Below are 25,490 nucleotides of genomic sequence, written 5' to 3'. Positions count from 1 at the left end.
TTACTATAGCACATTAGTATAAATGCAGAATAGTATTCACTAGATATCTTCGTGAAGAAACATTATTTTCTACAATATTTTCAGTGCCAAAATATTCAGAATCCCGACTTTAAGTAAGTAGTTGTTACTGATTGATACTGTATAAAGTAAATTGTAAATGTTATTACTATATTAGAATACTCGAATTTATTTGAACGGGTGGTAGTTTTTTACTTTCAATTAGTTATATTATATCGTATTTTGAATGGTAATGATGATGATGTAGTCTGTAGTATGAACTTCAAAGAAGCTTCTAAGCATGGCTGGTAACATTGGAGGGAGGTGCACTGGAATTTCTCTAAAAGTGACACATTATTAACACTAAAGCCAATATTGAAAGTGATATTCAAAATAGAATAAAAACAGGATGGCTGAAGTGGAAATCTCTTACCGGTGTTCCATGTGACGCAAAAATGCCAATTAAAACTAAGGGCACCGTGTACAAACAAGCAGTGAGACCAGCTTTGCTCTATGGATCCAAATGCTGGGGAATGAGAAAGTGTGTCGGACAAAAAATGCATGTCACCGAAATGAAAATTGCGTTGGTCTGGGGGTGTTACACGGTTAGACAAAATTCGTAATGAATATATCCGAGGCACCCTTAAAATTGCACCTATACATCATAAAATGCAGGAAGGCCGATTACGCTGATATGGGCATGTAATGCGTAGGGACGAACACCATATGACGAGACGAGTCATGGATATGGATGAGGCGAAGAGAGGCAGAGGCCGCCCACCAACTATATGGCCTAGAACCGGTGGCAAAGACATGACGATGCTAGGCCTACCACCAGTAATGACCCAAGATCGCAAATAGTGGCGATCTTGTATCAGGAGGGCCGACCCCAAATAGGAAATGTGCCAGGGGAATATATATAACCTATTTTGAATAGAAATGTTTGAATTTGAATACAGATACAAAAATTTGTATTTCGTATTATAAGCCTCTCATTGATGACGTTTTCACTAGTGTTAAATTAACAATCCTAAATACCATTGTAATAGCTTCTATGGCATACTAATTGCTTTATTTAAATTACAATTATCTTAGATCATTTATACGTAGATAGGCTGTGACAGCTATGAACACGTCGAAAAAAATTGAGGTTGACTGTTAAACTTTATTTTGAGCAATGCACGCACACTAACACAAAATGACATACAAATCGCAAGTGTGAGGCGTTGCTTGTCACGCACACAAAATTAATAAACCTGGCCTGTTTTCATCAGTTGTCTAGCACCAAGAAGCTCTATCTAGACCTATAAATTATCTAAGGCTTTGCACAGACTTTACTTAAGTAAAACTTAGGTGAGTGTGATAAAACGAGAACTTGACTTTTGCATTGTACTGTCTGTAGTCTTAGCTTAACCTTAGTATAATTTCAGCTGTCAAATGACAATGGAAAAGGAGGACAAACGATCGTACGGGTCACCTGGTGTTAAGTTATCACCGCCGCCCACATTCTCTAGCAACACCAGAGGAATCATAGGAGCATTGCCGGCCTTTAAGGAAGGTGTACGCCCTTTTTTTGAAGGTACCCATGTCGTTTCGTCCCCGAAACACCGCACAAGGTCATTCCACAGCTTTGTAGTACGTGGAAAAAAGCTCCTTGAAATCCGCACTGTGGAAGACCGCCAAACATCCAGATGGTGGGAATGATATCCTAACTTGTGGCGTGTCGTGTGAAGGTGGAATTCGGCGGCAGGAATGAGGTGAAATAGCTCTTCGTTACACTCTCCGTGATAAATACGGTAGAAGACACACACTGAAGCGATGCCTCTACACAACGCCAAGTGGTGATGCTATGTTTACACTCAGCTAAGTTTTACGTGAGTAAAGTTTGAACAAAGTTTAAGTTCTCATAGATATTATTGATGCCTGAGACTTTTATATTCAGTTATCTTATATCTACGGATATATTTCTTATTTATAGGAATTCAATGGGGTTGAATAGCTGGATCTATTTTCATGTAATGCCCATAAGGTGTGCTGATCGTCTGTGGTCCCCCATAGGGATCAAACCCGACGTTGACGTGTTTCGTTTCACTCGGGTTCGAAGCTTGAACTCCCTCTCTACTCCATGGGGCTGAAAAGAGAAAAAATATGTCACAAATTACGATATCATCACCAACATCAGTATGTCTGGCATTCCTCCACAGTGCGGATTTCAAAGAACTATCTTCCACGTACAACCAAGCTGTCGAATATGCTTCCTTTTGCGGTGTTTAGCGATGCGACACAGGTACTTTCATAAATTAGCACAACCGCTTAAAATGCTGGCAACGCTCCAATTTTATCCGCTCCGTATAAAATATAAACTATTTAGCGTACTAAAATTTAATACGTTCTGTTCGGGTACCACAACGGCGCCTATTTCTGCCGTGAAGCAGTAATGTGTAAGCATTAGTGTGTTTCGGTCTGAAGAGCACCGTAGCCAGTGAAATTACTGGGAAAATGAGGCTTAACATTTTATGTCTCAAGGTGACGAGCGCAATTGTAGTGCCGCTCAGAATTTTTGGGTTTTTTGAGAATCCTGAGCGGCACTGCATTGTAATGGGCATGGTGTATCAATTACCATCAGCTGAACGTCCTGCTCGTCTAGTGTTTTGTTTAATAATATAAATAAAGTGTTAAAATTACATACAGTTAACTATCAAAAACATAAAAAAAAATCTATTTGAATCGCTGAAACACTTGGACTACATTGAAACTGAAAACTTAATATTATAAGGTAAAAATTTTCTACAACACATACACCAAGTCACTACACACACACCCCCTCACATAACCATTACCCACACTAACACCAATTCTCTGTTTTAAAACACACTTTGATAGGGGCGTATTGTGTCTGCTTTATATTTTCCAACACGGAAAATGTTTTCTCTCAATTACTTTCTTTATCTAAATAAGTTTTCTTTATTTAGTTAAGTTTTATTATTACATAACTATTTTTTGATATCCATGTGCTTTGGGGGCCCGATGACTTGTAGCACAGGTATTCGTTACCTATTTCAAGCACCGGTCTCTCAATTAAACAATGTTTAAATATAGATTTTAATAAACTGTGTATACTAAGTTTTTATTGTGAGAGAAAATAAATATATTTTTATTGCATTGAATAGTACATCAAGTGTCGTAAAAGAATGGGGGCATCGATGATCTCTTACCAGCAGGTGACTCTAGCGCTAGTTTTTTCCTACTCTTCCATAAAAAATTACAAAAGTATTGTATCGACTCATCTTGCTAGTACGTGATAGAAACTTCCATGAAAACCACCAGGAATGGCTCACATCTAGAAGTTTGTAGCATGGGGTGCGAAGTTTTTGAAGGATCAGATCAGACAGTTCTTCGGAACACTCCCAGTAATAAATGTGAGTTCTGGAGCCAGTCTATTTAAGCCTCCATTGCAATTATCATCAGGTAACCACCAGGCGACTCCAGCCACCGAACTCCACTCTCGCAGCATACTATACAATCTTCGCTTAATTAGGGCTTTTCTGCTGGACGACACGACATGGGTATCTCCCAAAAAAGAACGCTCGAAGAAATAATCCTCTGTTGTTGTAAGAGAGTGCGGTATAAGACGCGCAATAAAGCGACGTCTCCATATAATGCTAAGCTATCAGGCCGTTATTGTACAAGTACCAGACCTCAACAATAATAGTAGGTCTACGGTAAATGCGGTCAAATAGATCCGATGGGATGTACCATACCACAGATGAGACCAATGCTCCTTATGGACCTATGCCTCATAGAGCGCTTAAATGAGGGCCAGCTTGAACTATGTATCCATTCTATCTATTGATGATCTCCAGTTTCTTCGAAGACAATTTGGCTTAGCCTTCCAGATGATGAAATTTCGAGGCCAATTATTCAGATACTAGGCACGGCAAGTAATGATAGCTTTTTCTACAACGAACAACACATATGTAAATAATTAATAATATAATTTAGAAACATTTTCAACTTGTAATACTATTATCAATTATTGTAATGTTTGGGAAATAAAGTAATTAAAGTTAAGTTAAAAAAATGCGATTTTTGTGGTGACATTGTAAAAGTCGCTAGAGTAATATCAACGCAAAAGCTGCTTCTGCAGAAAGAACGGATGGACTTTCTCAGTATTTAAATACTCGCGAATTTGTCTATGTGCATTCAGTATGCAGACTAAAATATCAATAATCATCAATTATAATCAATAAAGGGTGTATTAAACCTCTTTAAAAACCATCAGCATGCTCTCCACCTAAAAAATACATCGAACGACTGCCTCAATTGACTATGATTGAAAAAGCAGTAGCATTTTATGCGAAAAAGATGCGGATAAAACGAAAGAAAGAAGAAAGTCCAAATTCCCAACACAACAAATTAGTTACTTAAACCTCTGATTTCAAGAAAACTATTTTAAATTTGATAAGTGAAGAGAAAAGTGAATATTGTTACAATATCCATAAAATAATTGCAGGCGTCATAGATTTAGTAGCTCAAGAAGCTATTTATAAAGCTTAGTTTTAAAGAATGAATGCAAATATATAAACCAATTGTTTAAGCCTGGTATTACATGCACTCCTACTTTATACGTTGCCCCCCAAAAAATAAAAGATTTTAATCTATTAATAAATAACTCTTTTTTGAAAGCAACTGCTGAAAATACCTGCGTTAAACTGCCGATTTTACCACCTGTTGCAGGTGATGCTTTTGAACACTTCAAAAGAGTATGTCGTCCAACTCAAACATGGCTTGGAAGAGAAATATCACCAGAAGAATGGAGTTGGAAATATTGATACCGCAAACAATGACACAGCGACCAGCTCTAGAATCATTACTAAAAATTATTTTTTTGCAAAACAGATTGCGGAGCATCCTGTGGGTGCTGGAATTGTGGAAGGAGTGGATTAAACTGCAATGCTGCTTGCTTTGAATGCAATGGTGACAGCTGTACTAATACTTCACATACAATCGACATCAACGAGATCGACGGCGACGACAATAATGAACAATAATGTATATAGTTGATGATATTTTTTTTGTAAATCGTTATTTTTTGCGAAAACCGCATAAATTAACAATAAAGTTACTATGCAAATATAATTTATTAAAATATATAAAATTTAAATCTTTACTATAAACATTTTGTTCCCTTTTCAACCTCTCATTTTCCAGTAAATTGTTGTTAAAAAATCGAGATCAAACAATTTTTTCTTACTTTTTTTATTTGAGCGAGTTTAAAATGCAGTCAAACTCGCTCGTTAAACAGATTCATTGACTGCCGTGGGTTTCCAAATTTTTCAATTTTTATGCCTTACAGCGCTCCGCCAAGTGATCTAGCTGTTCACAGACAGCTCTGCTCAGGACACGGTCAAATGATTGGACCAGAGATGATAGAAAAACTCGATATGTAAATATCATCAATTAGATTATCATCTACACTTCTAAAAATGATGGCAATGCTTCTTATAAAAATAAATACTCACATATAGGAACATGTTCTTCCCCATGCTGACCATTGTGTATGTGCAGGTGAATCTCTTTCTGATGTGGGGTTGGACTCTCCCAACCGTGTGAATGGTGTTTGCTTGCGAATAGAGTTCCAAACTGAAATTACACAGAAAAGGTATGAGATTTTACTAGTGGCGTCACGTCTATAAACCCATGGCAAATCTTGTTTGGTCGACATTAACCCCTCATCCACGCAGGACATTACCTAATAACTCTTCATTGATTGACTGACAAAGTAGAAGAATACGGCCAAAACTGATGACTGATTTCTTTTTTAGGTGTACTTTGTACTTGTAGAGACTTCTTAGGAGGGACAATCAATTTACCATTAAATATTGCTTGCAATAGCCGAATATCGCTTAGCTTTCTTCGATTCTCTAAAGTGTCAATTTCGTAGTGCTTTCAAGCTTCCATATAGCATGAAAAGTTTTTAAATTGTTTGAACACTAGATACTTAAGGATTTTTTTTATATGGATTTAATACTTTGGGTGTGTATGGTATAGTACGTATAGTAGGGTTACCAGATGTTAGTTGCACACTCAAGTGTACAGCGAACATAAGTGGAACACAGAGTTTTCATGCACTCTATGTTATTGAAATTAAGAGTTACGCGTTTGATGAATCCCAGCTACTTATAATATCCTGTAGCATTAATCTGGTCGTTCATATCTAACTGTTCAAGTCTCTAACGGAGCTCAGTTTAGATATGGATACGCCATTTATCTTGTAGTCGAAATGTATTGGTTCTACGGTTGACGTTGACGTCATCAATGTCGCGTATTCTAGGGAAGATTTTTTTGTTGTCTGCAAACACTAAATGTCGAATGAATGGGCATTGTACAAAAGAGAGCCCTATACCCTTGTGGCACGCCCGATGGTATTGACACGAAGTTACTTGAGGCGCTACCCGTCACGACGGGCTGCATTCGATTCATGTTAAATGAGGTGAACTATCTGTACAGGTTTCCACAAATTACGAGTAAATTTAATTTCTGCAGTAATGTTATATGTATACGTTATCGGTGAACAGCAAGTTAGTCAAGTTAGTTCGGAAGAACGATTTTTCATAAAACCATGCTGTTCAAGTATTGTCAAAGAGGATAGACATATCAATAGTAGGGATAATGGGTTTGCAGACAATTTTTTCAAATAGTTTCCTTAAACCATTAAGAATTGATATTGGCCGGTAGTTCTCAATTTTAATTTTTGATCCAAGTTTATTAATGGGAACTTTTAAAGCTTCTTTCCATTTGTAGAAAAAGTTAAGGGATTTTACATGCACATAAATATTAAAATTTTAATTGTGCAACATATTATCCTCGACGATAAGGCAAATACGTACATTACACCTTAAAACTTCATATTTACCTTTGCAGCAGCAGCAAGCAGCAATAGCTTGAGTATCAGCAAAGTGACAGCTAAAGTTTTGATGCCGACCATCGCAGCAATTACTGCCCAGGTGGACGCAGCGCCCATCTGGAATGCCAACGGGACCAAGGCTTGGATCATTCGCTTGAATGGACGTCCAAACGTTCGACCTGGAAATATGAACATAATTATGGTAGATCTTTACATGTACATTTTTTTCTAAATGGCAATAGCCTGGCCACATTGCACGCTACACGGACAGAAGGTACCCAATAGAGACCACCAAATGGAAAGGACCACCATGCAATAGAAGCAGCGATGGGCAGACGACATCGTGCAGCCGGTGGGGAAAAACTTCATCGATCAGGGAAAATCACATCAAAGTACTAACAACCTTTGAATGCAAAATAAGGGCTGTATAATTAATGGCTTATATGTTGTAATTGAATTGATTTTTAAAAAGATGAAGTTGTAATTGTTGATCTAAAACAGTGTCAATGAGTTTCTTGCCGTTTTTATTGAACAACCTGTCTTCAAACGCAAAGTATAATTTATATTTTCATTATTTTGTCAATCTTTTTAAAGAAATATTTATACCTAGATCGATAAGGGTCTCGAATATTTTAACGTTCAGCGAATGGGCAACACTTGACTTACATAAACGGAGGAAAACAATTCAACAGCAGCGATACATTTAAGGAATATGTTAAACAGTATTCAAAGCAGACTGTCTCTCAGCTAAATCCAAATTTGTAAGTTCGAAAATCCAAAATAGCACAAACAGAATAAAAACTATATGGGAAGTTATTAATAATGAAACAGGACGGTCAAGTCGAGTCAATAACAAGCACAAATAACAATTAAAAGGCAAACTTTTAAACAAAGACACTGAAGTAGCCAACGCTTTTAAATTATTTTTTACCGATATTCCAGTCTCAACAACAAAGAAATTGAATTCCTCAACAACCTCCGCTGCCATAATGAATGTGTACCAGAAAGTAAAATTTTTTTTTCATATACTCCCTATTATATTATTAAAGTATTTAACTTACTTAAAGTCAAAAGAGCCAGTGACTTATGCCGTGTCTCAGTTCATATTGCTAAATCATTAATTGTAATTATTGCTCTTGACTTGGCCTCAATTTATAACAGCTGTATTAATGAGGGTGATTTTCCTGATTTACTTAAATATAGCAAAATTAGTCCAATTTTTAAATCTGGCAGTGTAACTAATCCTAATAATTATAGACCTATAATATCAGTCTTACCAACTACTAAATAAGCAAATTTTTTAAAAAAAATATTACTGCAGTTTACGACACATTTTTATGTAAATAACTTAATGCATAGAAATCAATTTGGTTTACTCGAGGTTCATCAACAACTGATTCTGGTGTCGAATTAATAAAGAATATTTTTGAGGCTTGGGAATATTCTTTTGATGCTTTGGGTGTTTTTGTGACTTGTTAAAAGCGTTTGATTGTGTTCACCATGAGAGACTCTTACTAATAAATTATATCATTACGGTGTACGAGGAGTCTCGCTGAAACTATTAGAATCATATTTACAAGGTAGAATCCAATTCGTTAATGTAAATGGAAAACAATCTTCTGGTCCTTTGGTCTCAATGGGCGTACCTCAGGGCAAAAAAAACCTCAGGGCTCAATACTGGGTCCTTTCCTGTTTCTGGTATATATTAACGATCTGACATTTTTTATCAATAACAAGTATCATATAGTCTTGTTTGCCGATGATACATCTTTGTTATTTAGAATCTAACGTCAGAAAGATCAGTGTGATAGAATAAATAATGCTTTGGACTATCAAAATGGTTCAATATGAATAATTTATTATTGAATGAAATTAAAACAAAATGTTTGAAACTTACGTTGCCAAATGAAAGGAAAGTACATACAAAAGTAAATATTAATTACACAGAATTGAAAATTGATGATAATGCAGTTTTTTTAGGTATAGCATTAGATTCCAAACTTCAGTGGGGGCCTAATATACACAATTTAACTAATAAATTAAGTTCAGCAGCTTTTGCTGAAAAAGGATACGAGAACTAACTAATATAGATATAGCAAGAATTGTCTATTTTAGCTATTTTCATAGCGTTATGTCGTATGCCATTATACTATGAGGTAGTGCAGCGGAAGTAACTCAAATCTTCATACTCCAAAAGAGAGCTATACGTGCCATATACCAAATGAGCCCACGAGAATTCAAAGATATTCATATTATGACCATGTACGGCCAATATACTTATAGCAATCTCCTGCAGGTACATAAACATTATAATTTATATAGTAAAATAAGCGACAACCATAATTTAAACACTGAAATAATTACAAGCTTATAGTGCCCCCTACTAGGCTCTGTAAGATAAACAATTCTTTTGCAAGCAATGGTATTAAATTTTACAATAAATTGCCAAAAAATAGGTCAGGCTTTTCATTAGAAGCCTTGTCTTCTGCGCCTATTGGAACGCTACTTGACAATATGACATTGTCAATATGCGTATCACTCCGGCTAGGTATAAAATTGAATGAACCACATCAATGCAGATGTTGCGTTCAGGCTCTTGGATGCCACGGGTTATCCTGCCTAAAATCGGCAGGCCGTATCAGTCGTCACGCCAGCATTAATGAAGTCATCCGCAGGGCATTTGCCGCTCTTAATATACCTGCTGTTTTAGAGCCAAATTGTATTATCCGCCGCGATGGCAAGCGTCCTGATGGAATGACGCTGGTGGCTTAGGCACGGGGAAGAGCGCTGGTGTGGGACGCGACTTGCATTGACACTCTGGCTCCTTCTCTTATCCAAGCTACTTCAGTTGGTGGTTGGGCTGCTGCTTCGACTGCCGAAGACGGCAAGCGTCGCAAATATGTTGGTCTCAGTGAGTCATACATCTTTGTGCCCTTTGGTGTCGAGACACTTGGCCCGTGGGGCCCAGAGGCGCGGAGAATGTTCAAAATACTATCTTCGCGCCTCAATAAGGCTACTGGAAACCCAAGCGCTGGCAGCTATCTCGGTCAACGGATCAGCCTAGCTATCCAACGCGGAAATGCTGCCAGTATTTTAGATACGCTTCCACCGAATGATAGTTTTAATTTTATGTAGTCATAGTATTGTAAATATAGTTTTAAGATTTGTTTTGTTTAAATATATTAACTCTAGCATAGTTAAATTACAGAATATCAGATTTAATGATTTGATTCAATGGGTTAGGTTAGATTTTATTAAAAAATATGCCAAAAAATGTATCTGAATTATCAATAAATAAATTTAAATCTTTTATTAAGCGCAAACTTATGTCGAAGGCTTATTGCAGTATTGAAGATTACGTAAACGATAGTACAATTTGGAATTGAATAGTATTGTAGTTGATTTTTTATTTTTATGGATTTTTATCTTTATATTGTTTTAGTGGATAAAATTATTTTAAAAATATGTATATGTTTAAACTATTGTGTAATTAACATGTATCTAGATTGTATTTTTTGTGATTCACGTTGACTAGCAATCTTTCGATTTTATGTCAATAAAATATTTTTGACTTTGACTTTTCTCCTCATTAACGGTCAAAGTTTTCCGAAGTGGTGGTAAATATAAAAATAAAAGAAAACTTTTGACATTCATACGTGTCATTTTGCTTGACCTACATGAATAAAGTGATTTTGATTTGTTGGAATATTATTTACGCACTCTAGGCCTAGCACTAAGTGTGCCGATTCCTGCGGCCAAATTAGTTTGCACGACACTCCTCTAATTAAAATTTCATCCCCAACATCTTTACAATGCTTTACAATTTTGATGGAACTTTCTTCCACGTGCAAGCTATATAGAACGATATCTTCAAAAAAAACACTCATGAGATTCCTCTGGTGTCGCAATAAAAAGGGGACGGCCGTGATCGTTAGTTCGATCGTGAGTTAGTAATTGCAACAAGTACAATGATTTATTAACTATAACAGATTGATCTGGAACCATAAGCAGCACCCGTTCACGAGTTGATGCATGGACTAGCCATCTTTCCCCTTGCACATATTTGAGGGAAGGAGACGACCCGGCATACGATGCCACCGCAAGTATTGCCACTCAGTGAAGGGTGTCACAGATCGAAATAAATGAAAATAAACTTAATGAAATGAATGAATAAATAAAAACTATCCTATCTCTCAAGTTGGATCAAACTGCACGCAGTATTCACAATTTGATAAAAATCGGTTCTGTAGTCATGGAGTTGATAACAGACATCAACTTGATACGAAAATTTTATATTTAAAGATTATACTGAAATCAAGATTGTCCTTTTTGAAATCAGATTTAATAATAAATAAAATGATGAAAAACTAATTAAATAACAAAAAGGTTATAAGACAGAGATATCCAAAAGGTTACGTCACGTAGTAGGTATTTTTTTGGTTTGCGAAACAAGGAACGAAATCCCTTACTCCAAGAGTTTTAATTAAACGCCTATAACTTTGTAGTACTTTATATGTTTAAACGGCTTTAGTCACGGTTGTTCGGAGTCTTTCATCACGGGTCTTTTGAGATGGGACTGGGGACATCACCGCAAACTCACTGCACTCACTAAAGTTCACATTTCAAATACCCAATTTATTTGGTGTTGCAAGAGTCACTTAATGTCAAATGACAAATACGCTCTTTGTCCACGATTTCTATAAAACATATAATTTAGAGCTTCAGTGAGCCATATTTCCTAGCTGTCATATTAGCCTTTCACTTCGTCCAATTTCATCAGAAATTAAGCCTATCCGAGTTTGTTTTGCCGTACGAGTGATTAAGGCGAGAGATACTCGTGTTGCGAAATGTTGGTCAACTCAATCGGAAATGTTCTATATAAAGCGTTTGATACGATAGATCTTAAGAGTCGTTTTCACAAAGTTTCAAATGACCTTGATCGCTTCCGTACTTAGCAAGTTTGCGTCGCAATATGGAGAAACCGTTAACCCTCATCATGGTGCACTTACTTTGATCCTCGCACATACCAATATATTTCTGGTTTCCGAATCCATATTTCACTAGAGGGGGCTACTATTCACGGGATGTCGGCAAGGCGGTTTTTGCAAGCATTATTCATTGCATATTTTTGTTTGAAGGGCGCCATAGCTAATGAAATTACTCACCGAATGACGGCGCGGTAGTGATGTCGTTCAGAATTTTGGCTTCAATATACTTTTGGCACTGCAATGCATTTTTAAAAAGAAATGAATTGAAAATTAATTTATTTTGGAAGTAAAACTTTACATTGATGTAAAATACTGAATAATGATGCGTTTTTTATGATAAAATTAATTTTAGTTGGCCATTTTGAATTGGCAACCATGGTTCATCGTAAATAGTAAATATAAAACTTCAATTTTGTATTAAAATAAAAAAAAAACAGTTGACTGTAAATAATCAGAATCGAGCAGTGGGATCTTAGGCTATCAAGTCACTATCGAATATTTATTTGAAACCTTTTACAGGTTGTAACTAGCGACATTAACAATAGCTTTAACTGGCGAAGATTAGACGGTTACAGTTAACAGCTAAAGTTATGATGGTGGTTCTCGTGGAAGGCTTTAGTATATAATTAGTTTAGTTTTTTTATACATTAACGATATTTGTAGGAGGTGTCGGAAAAAATAACCGTCAGGGAGCTTTCAACGAAATCGCTGTCTAAACCCTTTGAGAAACTACAAAGTAATGTATAGTGAAATTGTGTATCTTATGTAGATCAACAGAAAAGTCCACGAGGGCATAATATCCTAAGGATAACATACTATGTCCATTTTAATACTTTAAAAAATTGGCAATTTTAAAGCGGTAGTTTAAAAGCTGATTACACAAATGAGATATGAATCCGTATCATTTTATTACTACAAATTATAAAATCATTCAGAAATACGTTTTTGTTTCATTTTTAACTCATTTACTTTGATTACTGGTTTGCGATGGCTTTAGACTAAATTATTCTCGAATACTAACATAATTTTTTTTCTATTCACACAACAGAGTCAGTCGAATCAGCTAGTTAATTATAAATGTAAAAACAATTTTCAATTTCAGTTTTGTTAGCCCTACAGAAATAATCGAAACTTTCAGGTTTCTACATGAAAAATCTGCTGATATCTGTAACAATAATAAGATCAGTAATTGATGTCATAGCTCCATATCTTGCAATAGTTTTAGAATTCATTATTAATGTAATTGGTGTTAAACATTTTAATTAAAGTAAAATAAATAAAGAAATATCTTCGACAAAATGTTGGCAACCCTAAAAGGTACACGAAAGTTAACATAATACGTACAATAATATTTAATAATAATAATAAAAACCTACAAATACCTTGGTATATCAGAATGCCTCGGATTTTTAGATAGGAACATTAAACAGCTGGTGACGGTACGTTTCTTTAACCGACTAAGTAAAGTTTTAAAAAGTCTCCTATCTGGTGGAAACAAGGTACGTGCTTTCAACAGCTGGGTAATGCCCCTATTAATATACACTTTCGGCATTCTAAAGTGGACTCAGACCAAGCTTGACGCCCTAGATAGAAAGGTCCGTAAACTACTGACGACATACCGGATGCACCATCCACGCTCATCTTTGATGAGATTATACAGTCCACGGAAATGTGGAGGCCGCGTGTTTCTAAGTGCCAAAAACCTGCATAATCGTGAGCTGTAATATAATCTCAGGGAATATTTCCTACGTACAGAATGGGCAATGCATTGAGAAATTGTGGCAGTAGACAATGGACTTACTCCGCTCTCTTTATCCAAAGAGAATTGGCGAAAACCGGTGATACTCAGTACCCAAGATCGCTTGAATGTATGGTGGGGAAAAGAGCTTCATGGACGGTTTTACCGGGCTATCTACGGACCTGATGTAGACACGATCGTCTGTGACCTGGCTACGATTTGGTGACCCTTTTGGGGAAACTGAACGATTTGCCTGTGCAATTGCTGATGAAGATATCAAGACAAATAACTACCGAAAATACACCATGAAGGATGGCACAGTAGACATATGTCGGGCGTGCCATCATCCTGGTGAGTCAATCAGACATATTATTTCCGGTTGTTCTCGTCTTGTCAATGGAGAGTATTTGCACAGACACAACCAAGTAGCCAGGATTATCCATCAGTAACTTGCTCTTCGATACAATCTTGTGCATTTTGAAGTCCCGTATTATAAGTATAATCCGGAGCCAGTTCTGGAAAACAGCCGTGCCAAGCTCTACTGGGACCGATCTATCATCACGGACAGAACTATCATTGCTGATAAGCCTGATATTGAGTTGGTGGATCGGTTAGAGCGTCGGGCATTTATTGTTGATATCACCATCCCGTGTGATGATAACCTTGTGAAAGCTGAAACAGACAAATTGTTGAAGTACCTACACTTAGCACACGAGGTTACTGACATGTGGGATGTTGATTCTACAATAATTGTCCCAATAGTCGTTTCCGTAAACGGTCTTATAGCAAAGAGCCTCGACCATCATCTCAAGAGGCTCTCACTTAATAACTGGATAAGGGGTTAGTTACAGAAAGCAGCTGTTTTGGGAACGGCATGCATCGTGCGGAAGTTCCTCAGTCTGTCGCCCTAACCACCGGCGGAATTGTCGTGAACCAACGCCGCGGCCGGCGGGACTCTATTTTTTTATATTTATAATCGTAATATTGTTTTTTATAAATATGTTATATGTATAAGTGTAGAAAATAAGATGAAATTATAATAAAGAGAATAATAATAATAATGAAGCTTTATTTGATTCCATGCAAAAATAACAATTATTTAATCTTTTAATTTTAATTTATTTAATCTTACTCTGAGTTACTATCTTTGTTTTTTTATGGACCCCTTTTGGGGAAAAGCCTCCTCCAAAGAACTCCATTTAATTTTGGTTTTTGCAGTCTCTATCCAAAATTACAATACTACAATAGTACAAATTAAAATATTTTCGTAAAAGAAACAAGGTGCGACGCTAAAAGAGTAATGAAATGCACTTAGACGGCCGTTACATTGCTTGAGGTGTTAATTGGCAGGTTTCCGTTAATTACTCTTCGGGCATTGAACCCTGAAAATGCGATCGTAATATGAAATTGAGTACAATATTATTATGTCACTGTTTTTAGAGGTTTAAGTCGGTTGGTAGGGGAAAATCTAATGGGTTTACATCACCGACATGCTCATCTCATCTCATCTGGCATACTCGATAAATAAATAATTATAGAAATATATATATAATATAAGACACTTTTTGGATGGGTGAAATCTCTATCAATATGACGTACAATACAGATGTGTGTAAATATTGTCAGCTGTATCTCTTAACTTTTTAAGTGAAACTTTGTTGTGATTTCAAACACTGTATCGTGCATTTTTTTTTATCCAAGATGGCCGCCGCGCAAATTTATGATTTCAACAATATGGATTTCGAATCCGAGGTTCTCGAGGGTGCAGAGAACGAATTTGGGATCATTTTAGAAATCCAAGATGGCCGCCACGCACATTTATAATTTCATCAATATGGATATCGAATCCGAGGTTCTCGAGGGCGCAGAGAACGAATTCGGGATCATTTTTAAAATCCAAGATGGCCGCCGCTCAAATTTATGATTTCAACAATATGGATATTGAATCCGAGATTCTTGAGGGTGCAGAGAACGAATTTTGATCATTTTTTAAATCCAGTGTCTATACTCGTATCTGCCAATAAAGTGTCACAAAGAGGGATAGGGAGATTGAGACCGATTGAGATAGAGTGAGAAAGGGCGAACGTAGCATGAAGCACGTGGCACCGCTAGTAAGTAGAACAACTTCCCTTCTAGAGTTATATCGTATAGGTTCAGTGCGCGGTCGCGGAAACGTAGAACATCTTCCCCATTAGCTTTGTATCGTGCAGGTAAAGCGTGTGGCCGCGAGTAAGTAGAACATGTAATAATTTCTAATATTGACAAAAAACATTTGGCTTAGAAAACAGATTAGGATAATTGATATAAACGAGATTTTAAAATTAGTTTTCCAAAGAAGTTTCACTTCTGACATATGTACTTTGTAAGCACGCTATTTATTTTTTATGGAAAACAAACGAGCGTACAGGTCACCTGACTACCGCCACTCACATTATCTTGCGACCTTGCACCAGAGGGATCACAGGAGCATTGCCGGCCTTTAAGGAAGGTGTACGCGCTTTTTTTTAAGGTAGCTATGTCGTATCGCCGCGGAAACACCGCACTAGGAACTTGGTTGTACGTGGAAGAAAGTTCCTTGAAAACCGCACTATTGGTGAACGACATCCAGATAGTAGGGATGATATCCTAATTTGTGGCGTGTCGTGAGAAGGTGTAATTTGGCTGCAGGAATCACGTTTTTGAACAGCCTTTCGGAACACTCCCCGTGATAAATGAGGTAGAAGACACACAATGAAGCGACGTCTCTACGCAACGCCAAGTTATCTAGCTTTAATTTATTATGGCTTTTATGTGCCTAAATAAATAAATAAATGTCACCAAATTGCTTTAAGTTTTTACTTGTCAATACGAAGATAGATTTGAGACTGATTTTACTTAGGAACTACATTATTACCCTCATTTAGCCGTTGAGGCACTCACGTGGAAAACGGTAAAAACTAAATAATAACATTATCGTTTTAAAATTACTTGGAAATTGTTATCAAGTGGAAAACTATCGTGGCTGCGAAGTACAAACAGGAAAACGAAAGCTACAGCATTGTGAAAGTATTTCTCTTCTACGAAATGTTATCTGTTTTAAAAATTGTTATTTATATAATAACAGCTGATGCCCATGACTTCGCCCGCGTAGATAAAGGGTTTTTACAAATAATAAGCAAGATTGAAATTGAAGATTATCTCATGTCCTGTTCCAGTTCTGGTTTCCGTTTTCGCTGCCTTCCCCAACATTTTACGTGAATCTTATTTCAAGGAAGATTGCTATTGCAAACTAAACCTACATTTGGTAAAGTTAGAGCTCATCGACGTGAATTTCAATTTTTCACACATCCCGCGGGAACCGTGGATTTTTCCGGGATAAAATGAAGCCTTTGTCCTTTCCCAGGGTCTAGTCTATCGCTGTACTAAATTCCATCAAAATCGGTTCAGAAGCTCCGCCGTAAATGCGTTTCAAACAAACTTACATTCACATTTATAATATTGGTAGGGATAATGACTCATACAAAGCTGTTTCGTTATTTTTTATTTTAATTCAATACAATTGTAGACCAGTTACTTTATTAACAGATTAGCTATGCATAATTTAATGAATTTATGTACTTATTTATTGTCCAATTAGCACGGCAGTGCTACTTACACAAACTAGACGAAACACAAATTAGGAAAAAATACAAACAAAAAAGGGAATATTAAAGAATAATTGAATGAATTATACAATTTCAATGCTCTCCGCGTACCTTAGTAGTTCAGAAACTAGGTAAGTCCACCTATCATTGAACGGGTCCCATTGAGCATTTTTGTCCAAGAGCGTGTTGAAAGATGCCAATGAACGCGGTATAGGTGACATGGCTCGGACAACGATGCGATGAAGCTAGATTACGATATTTGCATTTGTTTAATTGAGATGCAATGCATTGGGCATGGAAACGATGCGCGATCTATAGGGGTTTAAGAAGATTAGATACATAATTAGATAATAGCAAAACAAAAATGCAATTAGGTTTCTTAAAGATGAGCGCGCGGCTCTGTCTTTAAACGTTTTAGTTGTGTTTCAGTCTCCTGCCAGAGTTTGGCGAGTCAATATCTCCTGAGGATGCCTTGTGTAGAGGCGAAACACGTGTCGAATTGTTTGAAGACGAATATTGGGATAATTATGGATTTCCGCAAAATAACGCCTACTTCAATAAATTTTATTTAGACGTTTTTTTAAAAAAAAATATAAAATAGAATTTGTTTTTATTTCAAATAATGCCGCTTTTCTAATAAAATAAATTCCCTATACAATGACGTATATTAAAAAAATAATTCCAAAATAATCAACCCGTATAAATCTAGCTGAATTCAGCATTCAGAAATTTATTCACAATGAAAAAAATCTTTCAATTTAAAAATCCTGCTTTAATGTGTACTAATTTATGTTTCTGATAATTTGTATTGCATAGAACTCAAGTTTTGTTTGAAGTTTTAAAAAATATAACAATTTTCGATTGATGTCCTAAAGACTCTCAGGTATCGGGAGCGTTTTAGCACACTGGCTACTTTGGATTAAAACAAAACCTCCTTGGTATGAAATATCTGGATGAAACTTCTTTGACGCGACAGCTAGAACATTTTAGATTTAGAGAATGGGTCAACATTGAATTGTTTGACATCCAATTGTTTTTCATACATCTTTAAAGTAAAGATTTTTTAATTCAACTTACGGCGTGGAACTGACGCACCAGTTTTTTTCGCTTTTATGGAAGATGTAGTTCTCAAGCAAATTACCAAATTCTTAAAAATAAGCTTCGTTTTCGATTAAAAAAAAGTATCGAACAAATATCTTCAATCGTGATTTCAGTTAAGGCATCAGAAACAAAAAGGTTTGAAAATACATATATTAAAATTTATCTTTGATAGGATATTTAGTTAAGTTGTAAAATCTCAAGAAAAGCTCATGTAATTAAGGGAGCCTACCCTTAACTGACCTACAGACACACATTGCTTATCATGTTGAACCGGCATATAAATGAAGAGATTTTGAGGTGAATTGTCTCATCTCCCGTTTCTGATCATCCTTTTGATGTCACTAATCCCAATTAGACAGCAATAGATTAGGTGTTGTCACGCTAGATGCACGCATAGATGTTTTCTGATATTATTACTCTTATCTATGGTTAGCGTACACACGGACGATGTCACGACACAACAGATCCTCCACTAAAAACGATTAGAAATTTCATTCAGAAAATTTATCGAATGATGAGTGTTCTACTTATAACCGCCGATATCATTTCACAAAAGAATCTTTGATATTGGTACTCAAATTACGGAGAAATCGGGTGATACACACAAAAAAGTAGAGACGAGTAATTTGAGAACGATTGCCTTTCGAAAAAAAAATGAAAATGTTTCACAATTTAATAATATAGCTGTATTGTCATATATTCCCTGCGTACACTTACTCTTGACATACAAAAACAGCTCTTTTGCCGTTATTAAAAACAATAACATCGACATGGGTCGTTATAATTTAACTTACCAATAGAAGTATCGCCTCGATGTTCATCACTTTGTCCTGTAAAATTAACTTTATTTGCACTAAAATTATCTAAACTTTTGGTATTTGATTTACTTATAGCTACGTTAGTATCACTTAAGACCTTAGCTTCATAAGTGGGGCATAAAATTAAAAATAAACACACAACTGTCAAACGCGCACTTATTTTTCGCGCGCACCAAAGTAATACATGGAAACATGGAATAAACCATTTTATAATGTCTTTTATATCCATCATTGTTTAATTTAATATATTTATTGAATTAAAAAAGCATTTTTACTAAAATCGCGCTAAAGGCGTAGTGACTCTCGTAAGGTGAATTCAGAACTGTTGCTTGGCCGTTGGTTGGAGCAACGGCCCGGCATATTTCTTCTTTCACCGACCTAGACAAGGTGACGTGTTTTAACAAAAAACTTTCGCTCTTTTTCAATGCATGTCCCGTTACATATTTAAATAAATTAGGCAAATACAGTGATTATTGTGAATTTAGACAAAGATTTAAAATAACTTTTTCGAACTTAAAAGTTTTTTTTTTTAAACAGACAACATAGATTGCTATGTTGTCTGGTCAACTGTAAAATTCAGAACAAGTTTTGCTTTAAATAAACATGAACCTAACATGTGCAATGTTTATACAAGGGAGTCATACCAATTCAGATCAGATGTGTATAGCAATATTGGGTGCTCGCTTGCACATAACTCAGTTCTGACGCACCGTTTTACTGGTTTAACCGCTAAAAATCAGAATGTAGATGCGAATGATTTGTTGAAGGGAGAGGTGGTGAAACCGAAAAAATAATTCATAGTAATAATTCCCAATCTATATCTTCTTTCAGACATTGTATTCTTCTTTTTGAAAGAAGATGTTGTGACAAAGACAGAGAAAGGGATGCTGAAATGGCTTGGAGACGTGGAGCGAATCAGATAAAAAAGAATGACTTATCAAATATGTGAGGCAAGTGTGTGTGGACAAGTCAGTCGTGGGAGACCTCGTAGAAATATTCGTCGAATTGGAGACGTATTGAAGAAAGGAAAGGTCCGACGCACCCGTAACCAGCGAGCATGTATGAAGAGGAAGCTCGTGACGTTTGTAAGGATAGAAGCAAATGTTGTCTCTGCCTATATTAATGGATAAAGGTGTGAGTGTGTGTGTGTGTGTGTGTGTGTATGTGCCAAATGTATATTGTTATGGGTGCAGCCGATCTTAATACCATCTTCGTGCTGCTGAAGAGAGCTATTTGCGCCACAAATACCTAGGTTCTAATCGAATCATTAAGAGAAAAATTTAAAGAAATAAACGTTTTAACTCTTGTCTCACAATATATTTTTGATGATGTTATGTACGTACATAGGCACATTAATTACTTTCCTAGAAACTGTTAAAATCATTATTTTGACACCAGCAACGTACTTCGCGTTTTATATTTTTACAAGCAAACCTTGTTGCGACGCATAAATTAAGTACCGCACCCGATCATTGTGTGAATTGTCTTAAGTAATAAAATTTCATTGACAAAATCATTTGTTTTGCGAATATATAGGTATTTCTAATTAAAAAAAATACGTTGCACTCCGGGAGTGCCGGCAGAAGTGAAAATTTGAAGATTAACGTTGTGCTTTTGGAATATTTTGAAGTGTTTAGGGAATAACTTCGCACGAATTGCTTTATTTATCTGTATAAAAGTACAAGCATTTATGTGTTTAAAAATTCATTTATTGCGCTATCGTTCACAAAAATTTACAGTTCAGAACTATAACAATTATTTTACATGAAAAAGTTTATCTCTCAGAAAATCAACTTTCATCCATAATTTCAACGACTGTCTTATGAATTTTCGATCAGGTCACGTGTCCTGACGCGAGTTTAACATTTTATACACATCCCAAGAAAAGTGCTCAAAGCCGCTAAAGAAGTTTTCACTTCAAACAAATTTGATTCTGGATAAGTAATCACCAACATATTATATCCTAAACCTTCATTTTTAAATCCGTTCATTAGCTTAGGAGGTCACACTGGATTTACGAGTAAACTACAGAGCAATTTTTAAGGGAGGCCCCACAGACGAGTACAAAAAGATGGACTCCGCGCCGTGATATTAGCAAGTGAAGCACCGTTATGCTAGTGTGTGTTCGGTTACGGGGTATACTAGTTACACAATTTTTTCTCCCTTAAATAATCATATATAACGCATGAAGGCATTTTAAAATATTTTATTGAGACGCAAACTGATCTGTCACAGACGATGACAATTCTCATAATGGCCGCCTATCGGCCTGCAGTAGTGTAAGTGTGTGCGTGGAGCTATGTATTTACACGTTAATCGGCTTGTTTTGGTGCTACACTGTTATGTATAGTGACACGGAGTCCTTATTTTTTTACTAGTCCGTGGGTAGGTAGGTAGGTATTAAACTGTAATTAAAAAGAAATCCAACCAAATATGAATGACTTTCAAAGTAATCTATTACATATTATTACGCAGAATTCATCGTATTGCATGTTCGAATATTTTACTTTCACTTCTAATTATATCGTGAACGGCAATAGTTCCGCATTGACGACAATGCCTCATTGTAATTCATATTTTGTGTTTCGCTTCTGTTCATACAATTTCTCGTACACATGAACGGAGATGTCATAAGATTTGCCACGCTGTCAACTTGAGTTTCATTCTGGTTCTGCAGTTCATAGAGTTTGAATAATACTTACTAGAGTAAAAACGAGCTGAATGCGTGACCAATTTTGATTGTATGCCTAGTGTTGCTGTCTGTTTACGACTTGTCAATCAAATTCGGTTATAATAACAATAGATTCAATTAACTTTCCTATCTGGCTGTATCTCCATTATTCTTGTTTGTTTTTCTTCTCTTTTGCACGCTGTGTTTATCTCATGAACTTACACAAATAAAATTTAATGAACGATGCGGGACTCGAATCTACGACCTCTGGCGTTCCGTGCCAGTGCTCTCCCAACTTAGCTAACCGTTCGAGTGACGTATCGTCATAAAATCTTGTATGCTTTGTTCAACTCTCAGGTTGTGGTTTCATCTACAGTATCTACTTTACAGTTGATAGCCTGCTCAAATCCAATATTTGCATATTAGTAAATTGACTTGAGATGTCGCTCTTGTACATCTAAACAATTTGTTGTATTTACAATATTGTTTTTTCTACAAACGTAAATAGCACGAAGAATAATTTTTATATGGATTTTTTGGTTTATTCCGCTAAAGAAGAATAACTTCTTGCGTGCGTATCTACAAAAATACACACACACTTTTTTTTATTCACTAGGGTCACCTTATATTAAGTGATCACCGCCGCCTCCATTCTCCTGCAACACCAAAGGAATGACAGAAGCATTGCCGGCCTCTTATATACCGTTCCCAATATACTATCTATAGATAAAGATAAATTACTACCTTCTACCTTCAGTAATTATCTGTCAATAATATGAAGCTATCCCAATATACCCGATAAGTCATTCTTATCGCCTAAATTGCCGCGTGAATTGCAATTTTCATACAAACTTCTATCGCTGGTATGCTATACGTCCTCTCATTGACAGACAGCGTGTACGGATAAGGTGAGTTACCGTCGATAAGAGTAGTAGGGATTCGCCGGTTCTGGCTCACAGTAGTAGGGATTCGCCGGTTCTGGCTCCTCGATTCTGGCTCACTTGCTCGTGATGCCTACTAAAAAAAAAAAAAAGAAGTTTGGTGTCAAACTGGGGGTTTTGATGTATTTCCGAGTGATTGCGCTGATCCGTTTTTCGATATCTCTTATAGTTTCAAAGTTAGCTTTTTAAATTAAACAGATCCATAATCATTAATAATCACTGGTCATTTAGCTAATGATTGGTGAGCGACTCAATGTCTAAATTTCCATGAACGTGATACAGGTAATTTACTAATTACCTCTACCACATTCGTTACTACGATTAAAAAGACAGTTTCTGTATTTATTATTTATTTTTAAAACATGATTTAAATAAAGTATATAATAAAACATCATTGCAGATTGTATCATTTTCAAAATATTTGATGAAATCATTCAAACTCTTCTTATTAAACTTAAAGTATAGATACATTATGCAGTACTCGCCACACACTGCGGTATATTCATTCTGTACTCTTGCAGTATTGTAGTTATACATTCTGCAATTCCTTTGTAAAAACATCAGCTGGAATCCCTGAGGTGGACGACCATATGAATCGAAGTATTGTCCAATACCCTGCTCATCAATGTGTATTGCAACCCAGTGAGTGCCTGGCTTATTATCACTATCTAAATTGCTGACAATATAACAGGGCGTTACAACATATATCGGCAATCGGTTTGCCGCGTAAACATTATTTTTAATACTGGGTTCGATTTTGTTCAAATAATTCTGTATCTCGATTGTATTCATATTAGTTGAGAACAGGGTCTTGTCAGTTGCGATGATTGAATAGTTATGTGGATCATAATAACATAAGCACTCAATAAATAAGGCTTTAATGTATCTTATTCATGTATTTAAAACTTATATGGTTACAATAAAACAAAATATCATTACAAGCGATTCAAATATAAATCTATGAACATTTGATGAAATTATATTTTCATCAATTTTATTATAATATAAAAGCTGATTGAAAACGAACTTTGTACCTACATACTTACGTAGTCATTAGTACAATCTGGAAATGTTGACTCCATTAAACTATCAATAATTGAACTTATCATTTAAGTGCCATTATGTTTCACCATAATAAAACAAAATATCATTTTATATACATATTTTTATTATATAAATTTATAAGGTAATCTAGTATTTAATCAACATAAAAAATACACAAGGATACAAACGATTCAAACATTAATTATTATATTCTAACTGCTGTAATCTACAGAAATATTACGATTTTTATCAATTTCAATAACATTATCGAATTCCGCATAAACAATACAGTTAATTGTTTGTGTAAGAGCTGATTCAAAACGAACTTCTAATCTTACACTACCATGTTTTATAAGATTCCAATGACTTGAAGAATTTGCTGATAAATCGGGTGTTAAGTCGATCTAAATTGCTGACAATATAACAGGGCGTTACAACATATATCGGCAATCGGTTTGCCGCGTAAACATTATTTTTAATACTGGGTTCGATTTTGTTCAAATAATTCTGTATCTCGATTGTATTCATATTAGTTGAGAACAGGGTCTTGTCAGTTGCGATGATTGAATAGTTATGTGGATCATAATAACATAAGCACTCAATAAATAAGGCTTTAATGTATCTTATTCATGTATTTAAAACTTATATGGTTACAATAAAACAAAATATCATTACAAGCGATTCAAATATAAATCTATGAACATTTGATGAAATTATATTTTCATCAATTTTATTATAATATAAAAGCTGATTGAAAACGAACTTTGTACCTACATACTTACGTAGTCATTAGTACAATCTGGAAATGTTGACTCCATTAAACTATCAATAATTGAACTTATCATTTAAGTGCCATTATGTTTCACCATAATAAAACAAAATATCATTTTATATACATATTTTTATTATATAAATTTATAAGGTAATCTAGTATTTAATCAACATAAAAAATACACAAGGATACAAACGATTCAAACATTAATTATTATATTCTAACTGCTGTAATCTACAGAAATATTACGATTTTTATCAATTTCAATAACATTATCGAATTCCGCATAAACAATACAGTTAATTGTTTGTGTAAGAGCTGATTCAAAACGAACTTCTAATCTTACACTACCATGTTTTATAAGATTCCAATGACTTGAAGAATTTGCTGATAAATCGGGTGTTAAGTCGAAGGCTAGCAAGCAAAACCCTTTGGCATATTGCTCTCTTGATACTCCATTGCCTTCATTTAGGAAATGTATACCTGTTCCTGAGAATAACGTATGATAGACCGTAGTAAAAATATTATTGTCAAACGATGGCTGTAAGGCTTTTGAAGGTATCTGTTGTCCATCTATGTATAAACAAAATGTATTAATATCATAATTTTTGAAATTGAATGGGTTTTTTGTGAGACTACCATTAAAGGATGCATTATTCACAAAACCGACTATACACCTTTTGGGTATTTGACCAAGGAATATGTTATCAAGGGTTTTCCCCTGAATGCCTGATGGTATAGTTAAAACTTTGACTTCTGCTCGCGTGATTGGATATTTTGCTGTAGTAGATGATAAAACTTTTTGATGTGCAAGTAGCACAGTTGGGTTGATTCGTGCTCTTCGAATAATAAGAGTTGCATCTGTAATAGACACTTTAAATTTATGGTCA

The 25,490-nt window shown here is 35.5% G+C and overlaps 1 protein-coding gene and 1 long non-coding RNA gene across 2 annotated transcripts; one reads left to right on the top strand and one right to left on the bottom strand.

The window, feature by feature from the left end:
• Window positions 1–794: 794 nt before the first annotated feature.
• LOC126968352 (uncharacterized) lies at window positions 795–19,477 on the bottom strand. Its single transcript, XM_050813337.1, has 4 exons — window positions 19,149–19,477; window positions 6,914–7,083; window positions 5,520–5,640; window positions 795–2,128 (listed from the first exon to the last, which is right to left on the bottom strand). The coding sequence occupies exons 1-4, from the start codon at window positions 19,402–19,404 to the stop codon at window positions 1,980–1,982; spliced, it is 696 nt and encodes a 231-aa protein (XP_050669294.1). The 5' UTR covers window positions 19,405–19,477; the 3' UTR covers window positions 795–1,979.
• Window positions 18,351–20,487, top strand: LOC126968366 (uncharacterized). Its single transcript, XR_007730192.1, has 2 exons — window positions 18,351–18,489; window positions 20,004–20,487. It is a non-coding gene; the product is annotated as an uncharacterized LOC126968366 (long non-coding RNA).
• The last annotated feature ends 5,003 nt before the right edge of the window (window positions 20,488–25,490 follow it).

This window comes from Leptidea sinapis, chromosome 15 (assembly GCF_905404315.1).
Source record: "Leptidea sinapis chromosome 15, ilLepSina1.1, whole genome shotgun sequence".
In the NCBI taxonomy this organism is placed as follows: Eukaryota; Metazoa; Arthropoda; class Insecta; order Lepidoptera; family Pieridae; genus Leptidea; species Leptidea sinapis.
The sequence above is the reverse complement of the archived record's forward strand: the minus strand, read 5'-3'. Positions and strand labels throughout refer to the sequence as shown.

What these genes read in the sequence shown, in the direction of transcription:
- LOC126968352 (XM_050813337.1), bottom strand. Translation starts at nt 19,404, where the DNA reads ATGATGGATATAAAAGACATTATAAAATGGTTTATTCCATGTTTCCAT. An exon ending in TCGAGGCGATACTTCTATTG is followed by an intron (nt 7,084 to 19,148) that starts GTAAGTTAAATT and finishes TCATATTTCCAG; the next exon opens with GTCGAACGTTTGGACGTCCA. An exon ending in TGCTTGCTGCTGCTGCAAAG is followed by an intron (nt 5,641 to 6,913) that starts GTAAATATGAAG and finishes GTGTAATTTCAG; the next exon opens with TTTGGAACTCTATTCGCAAG.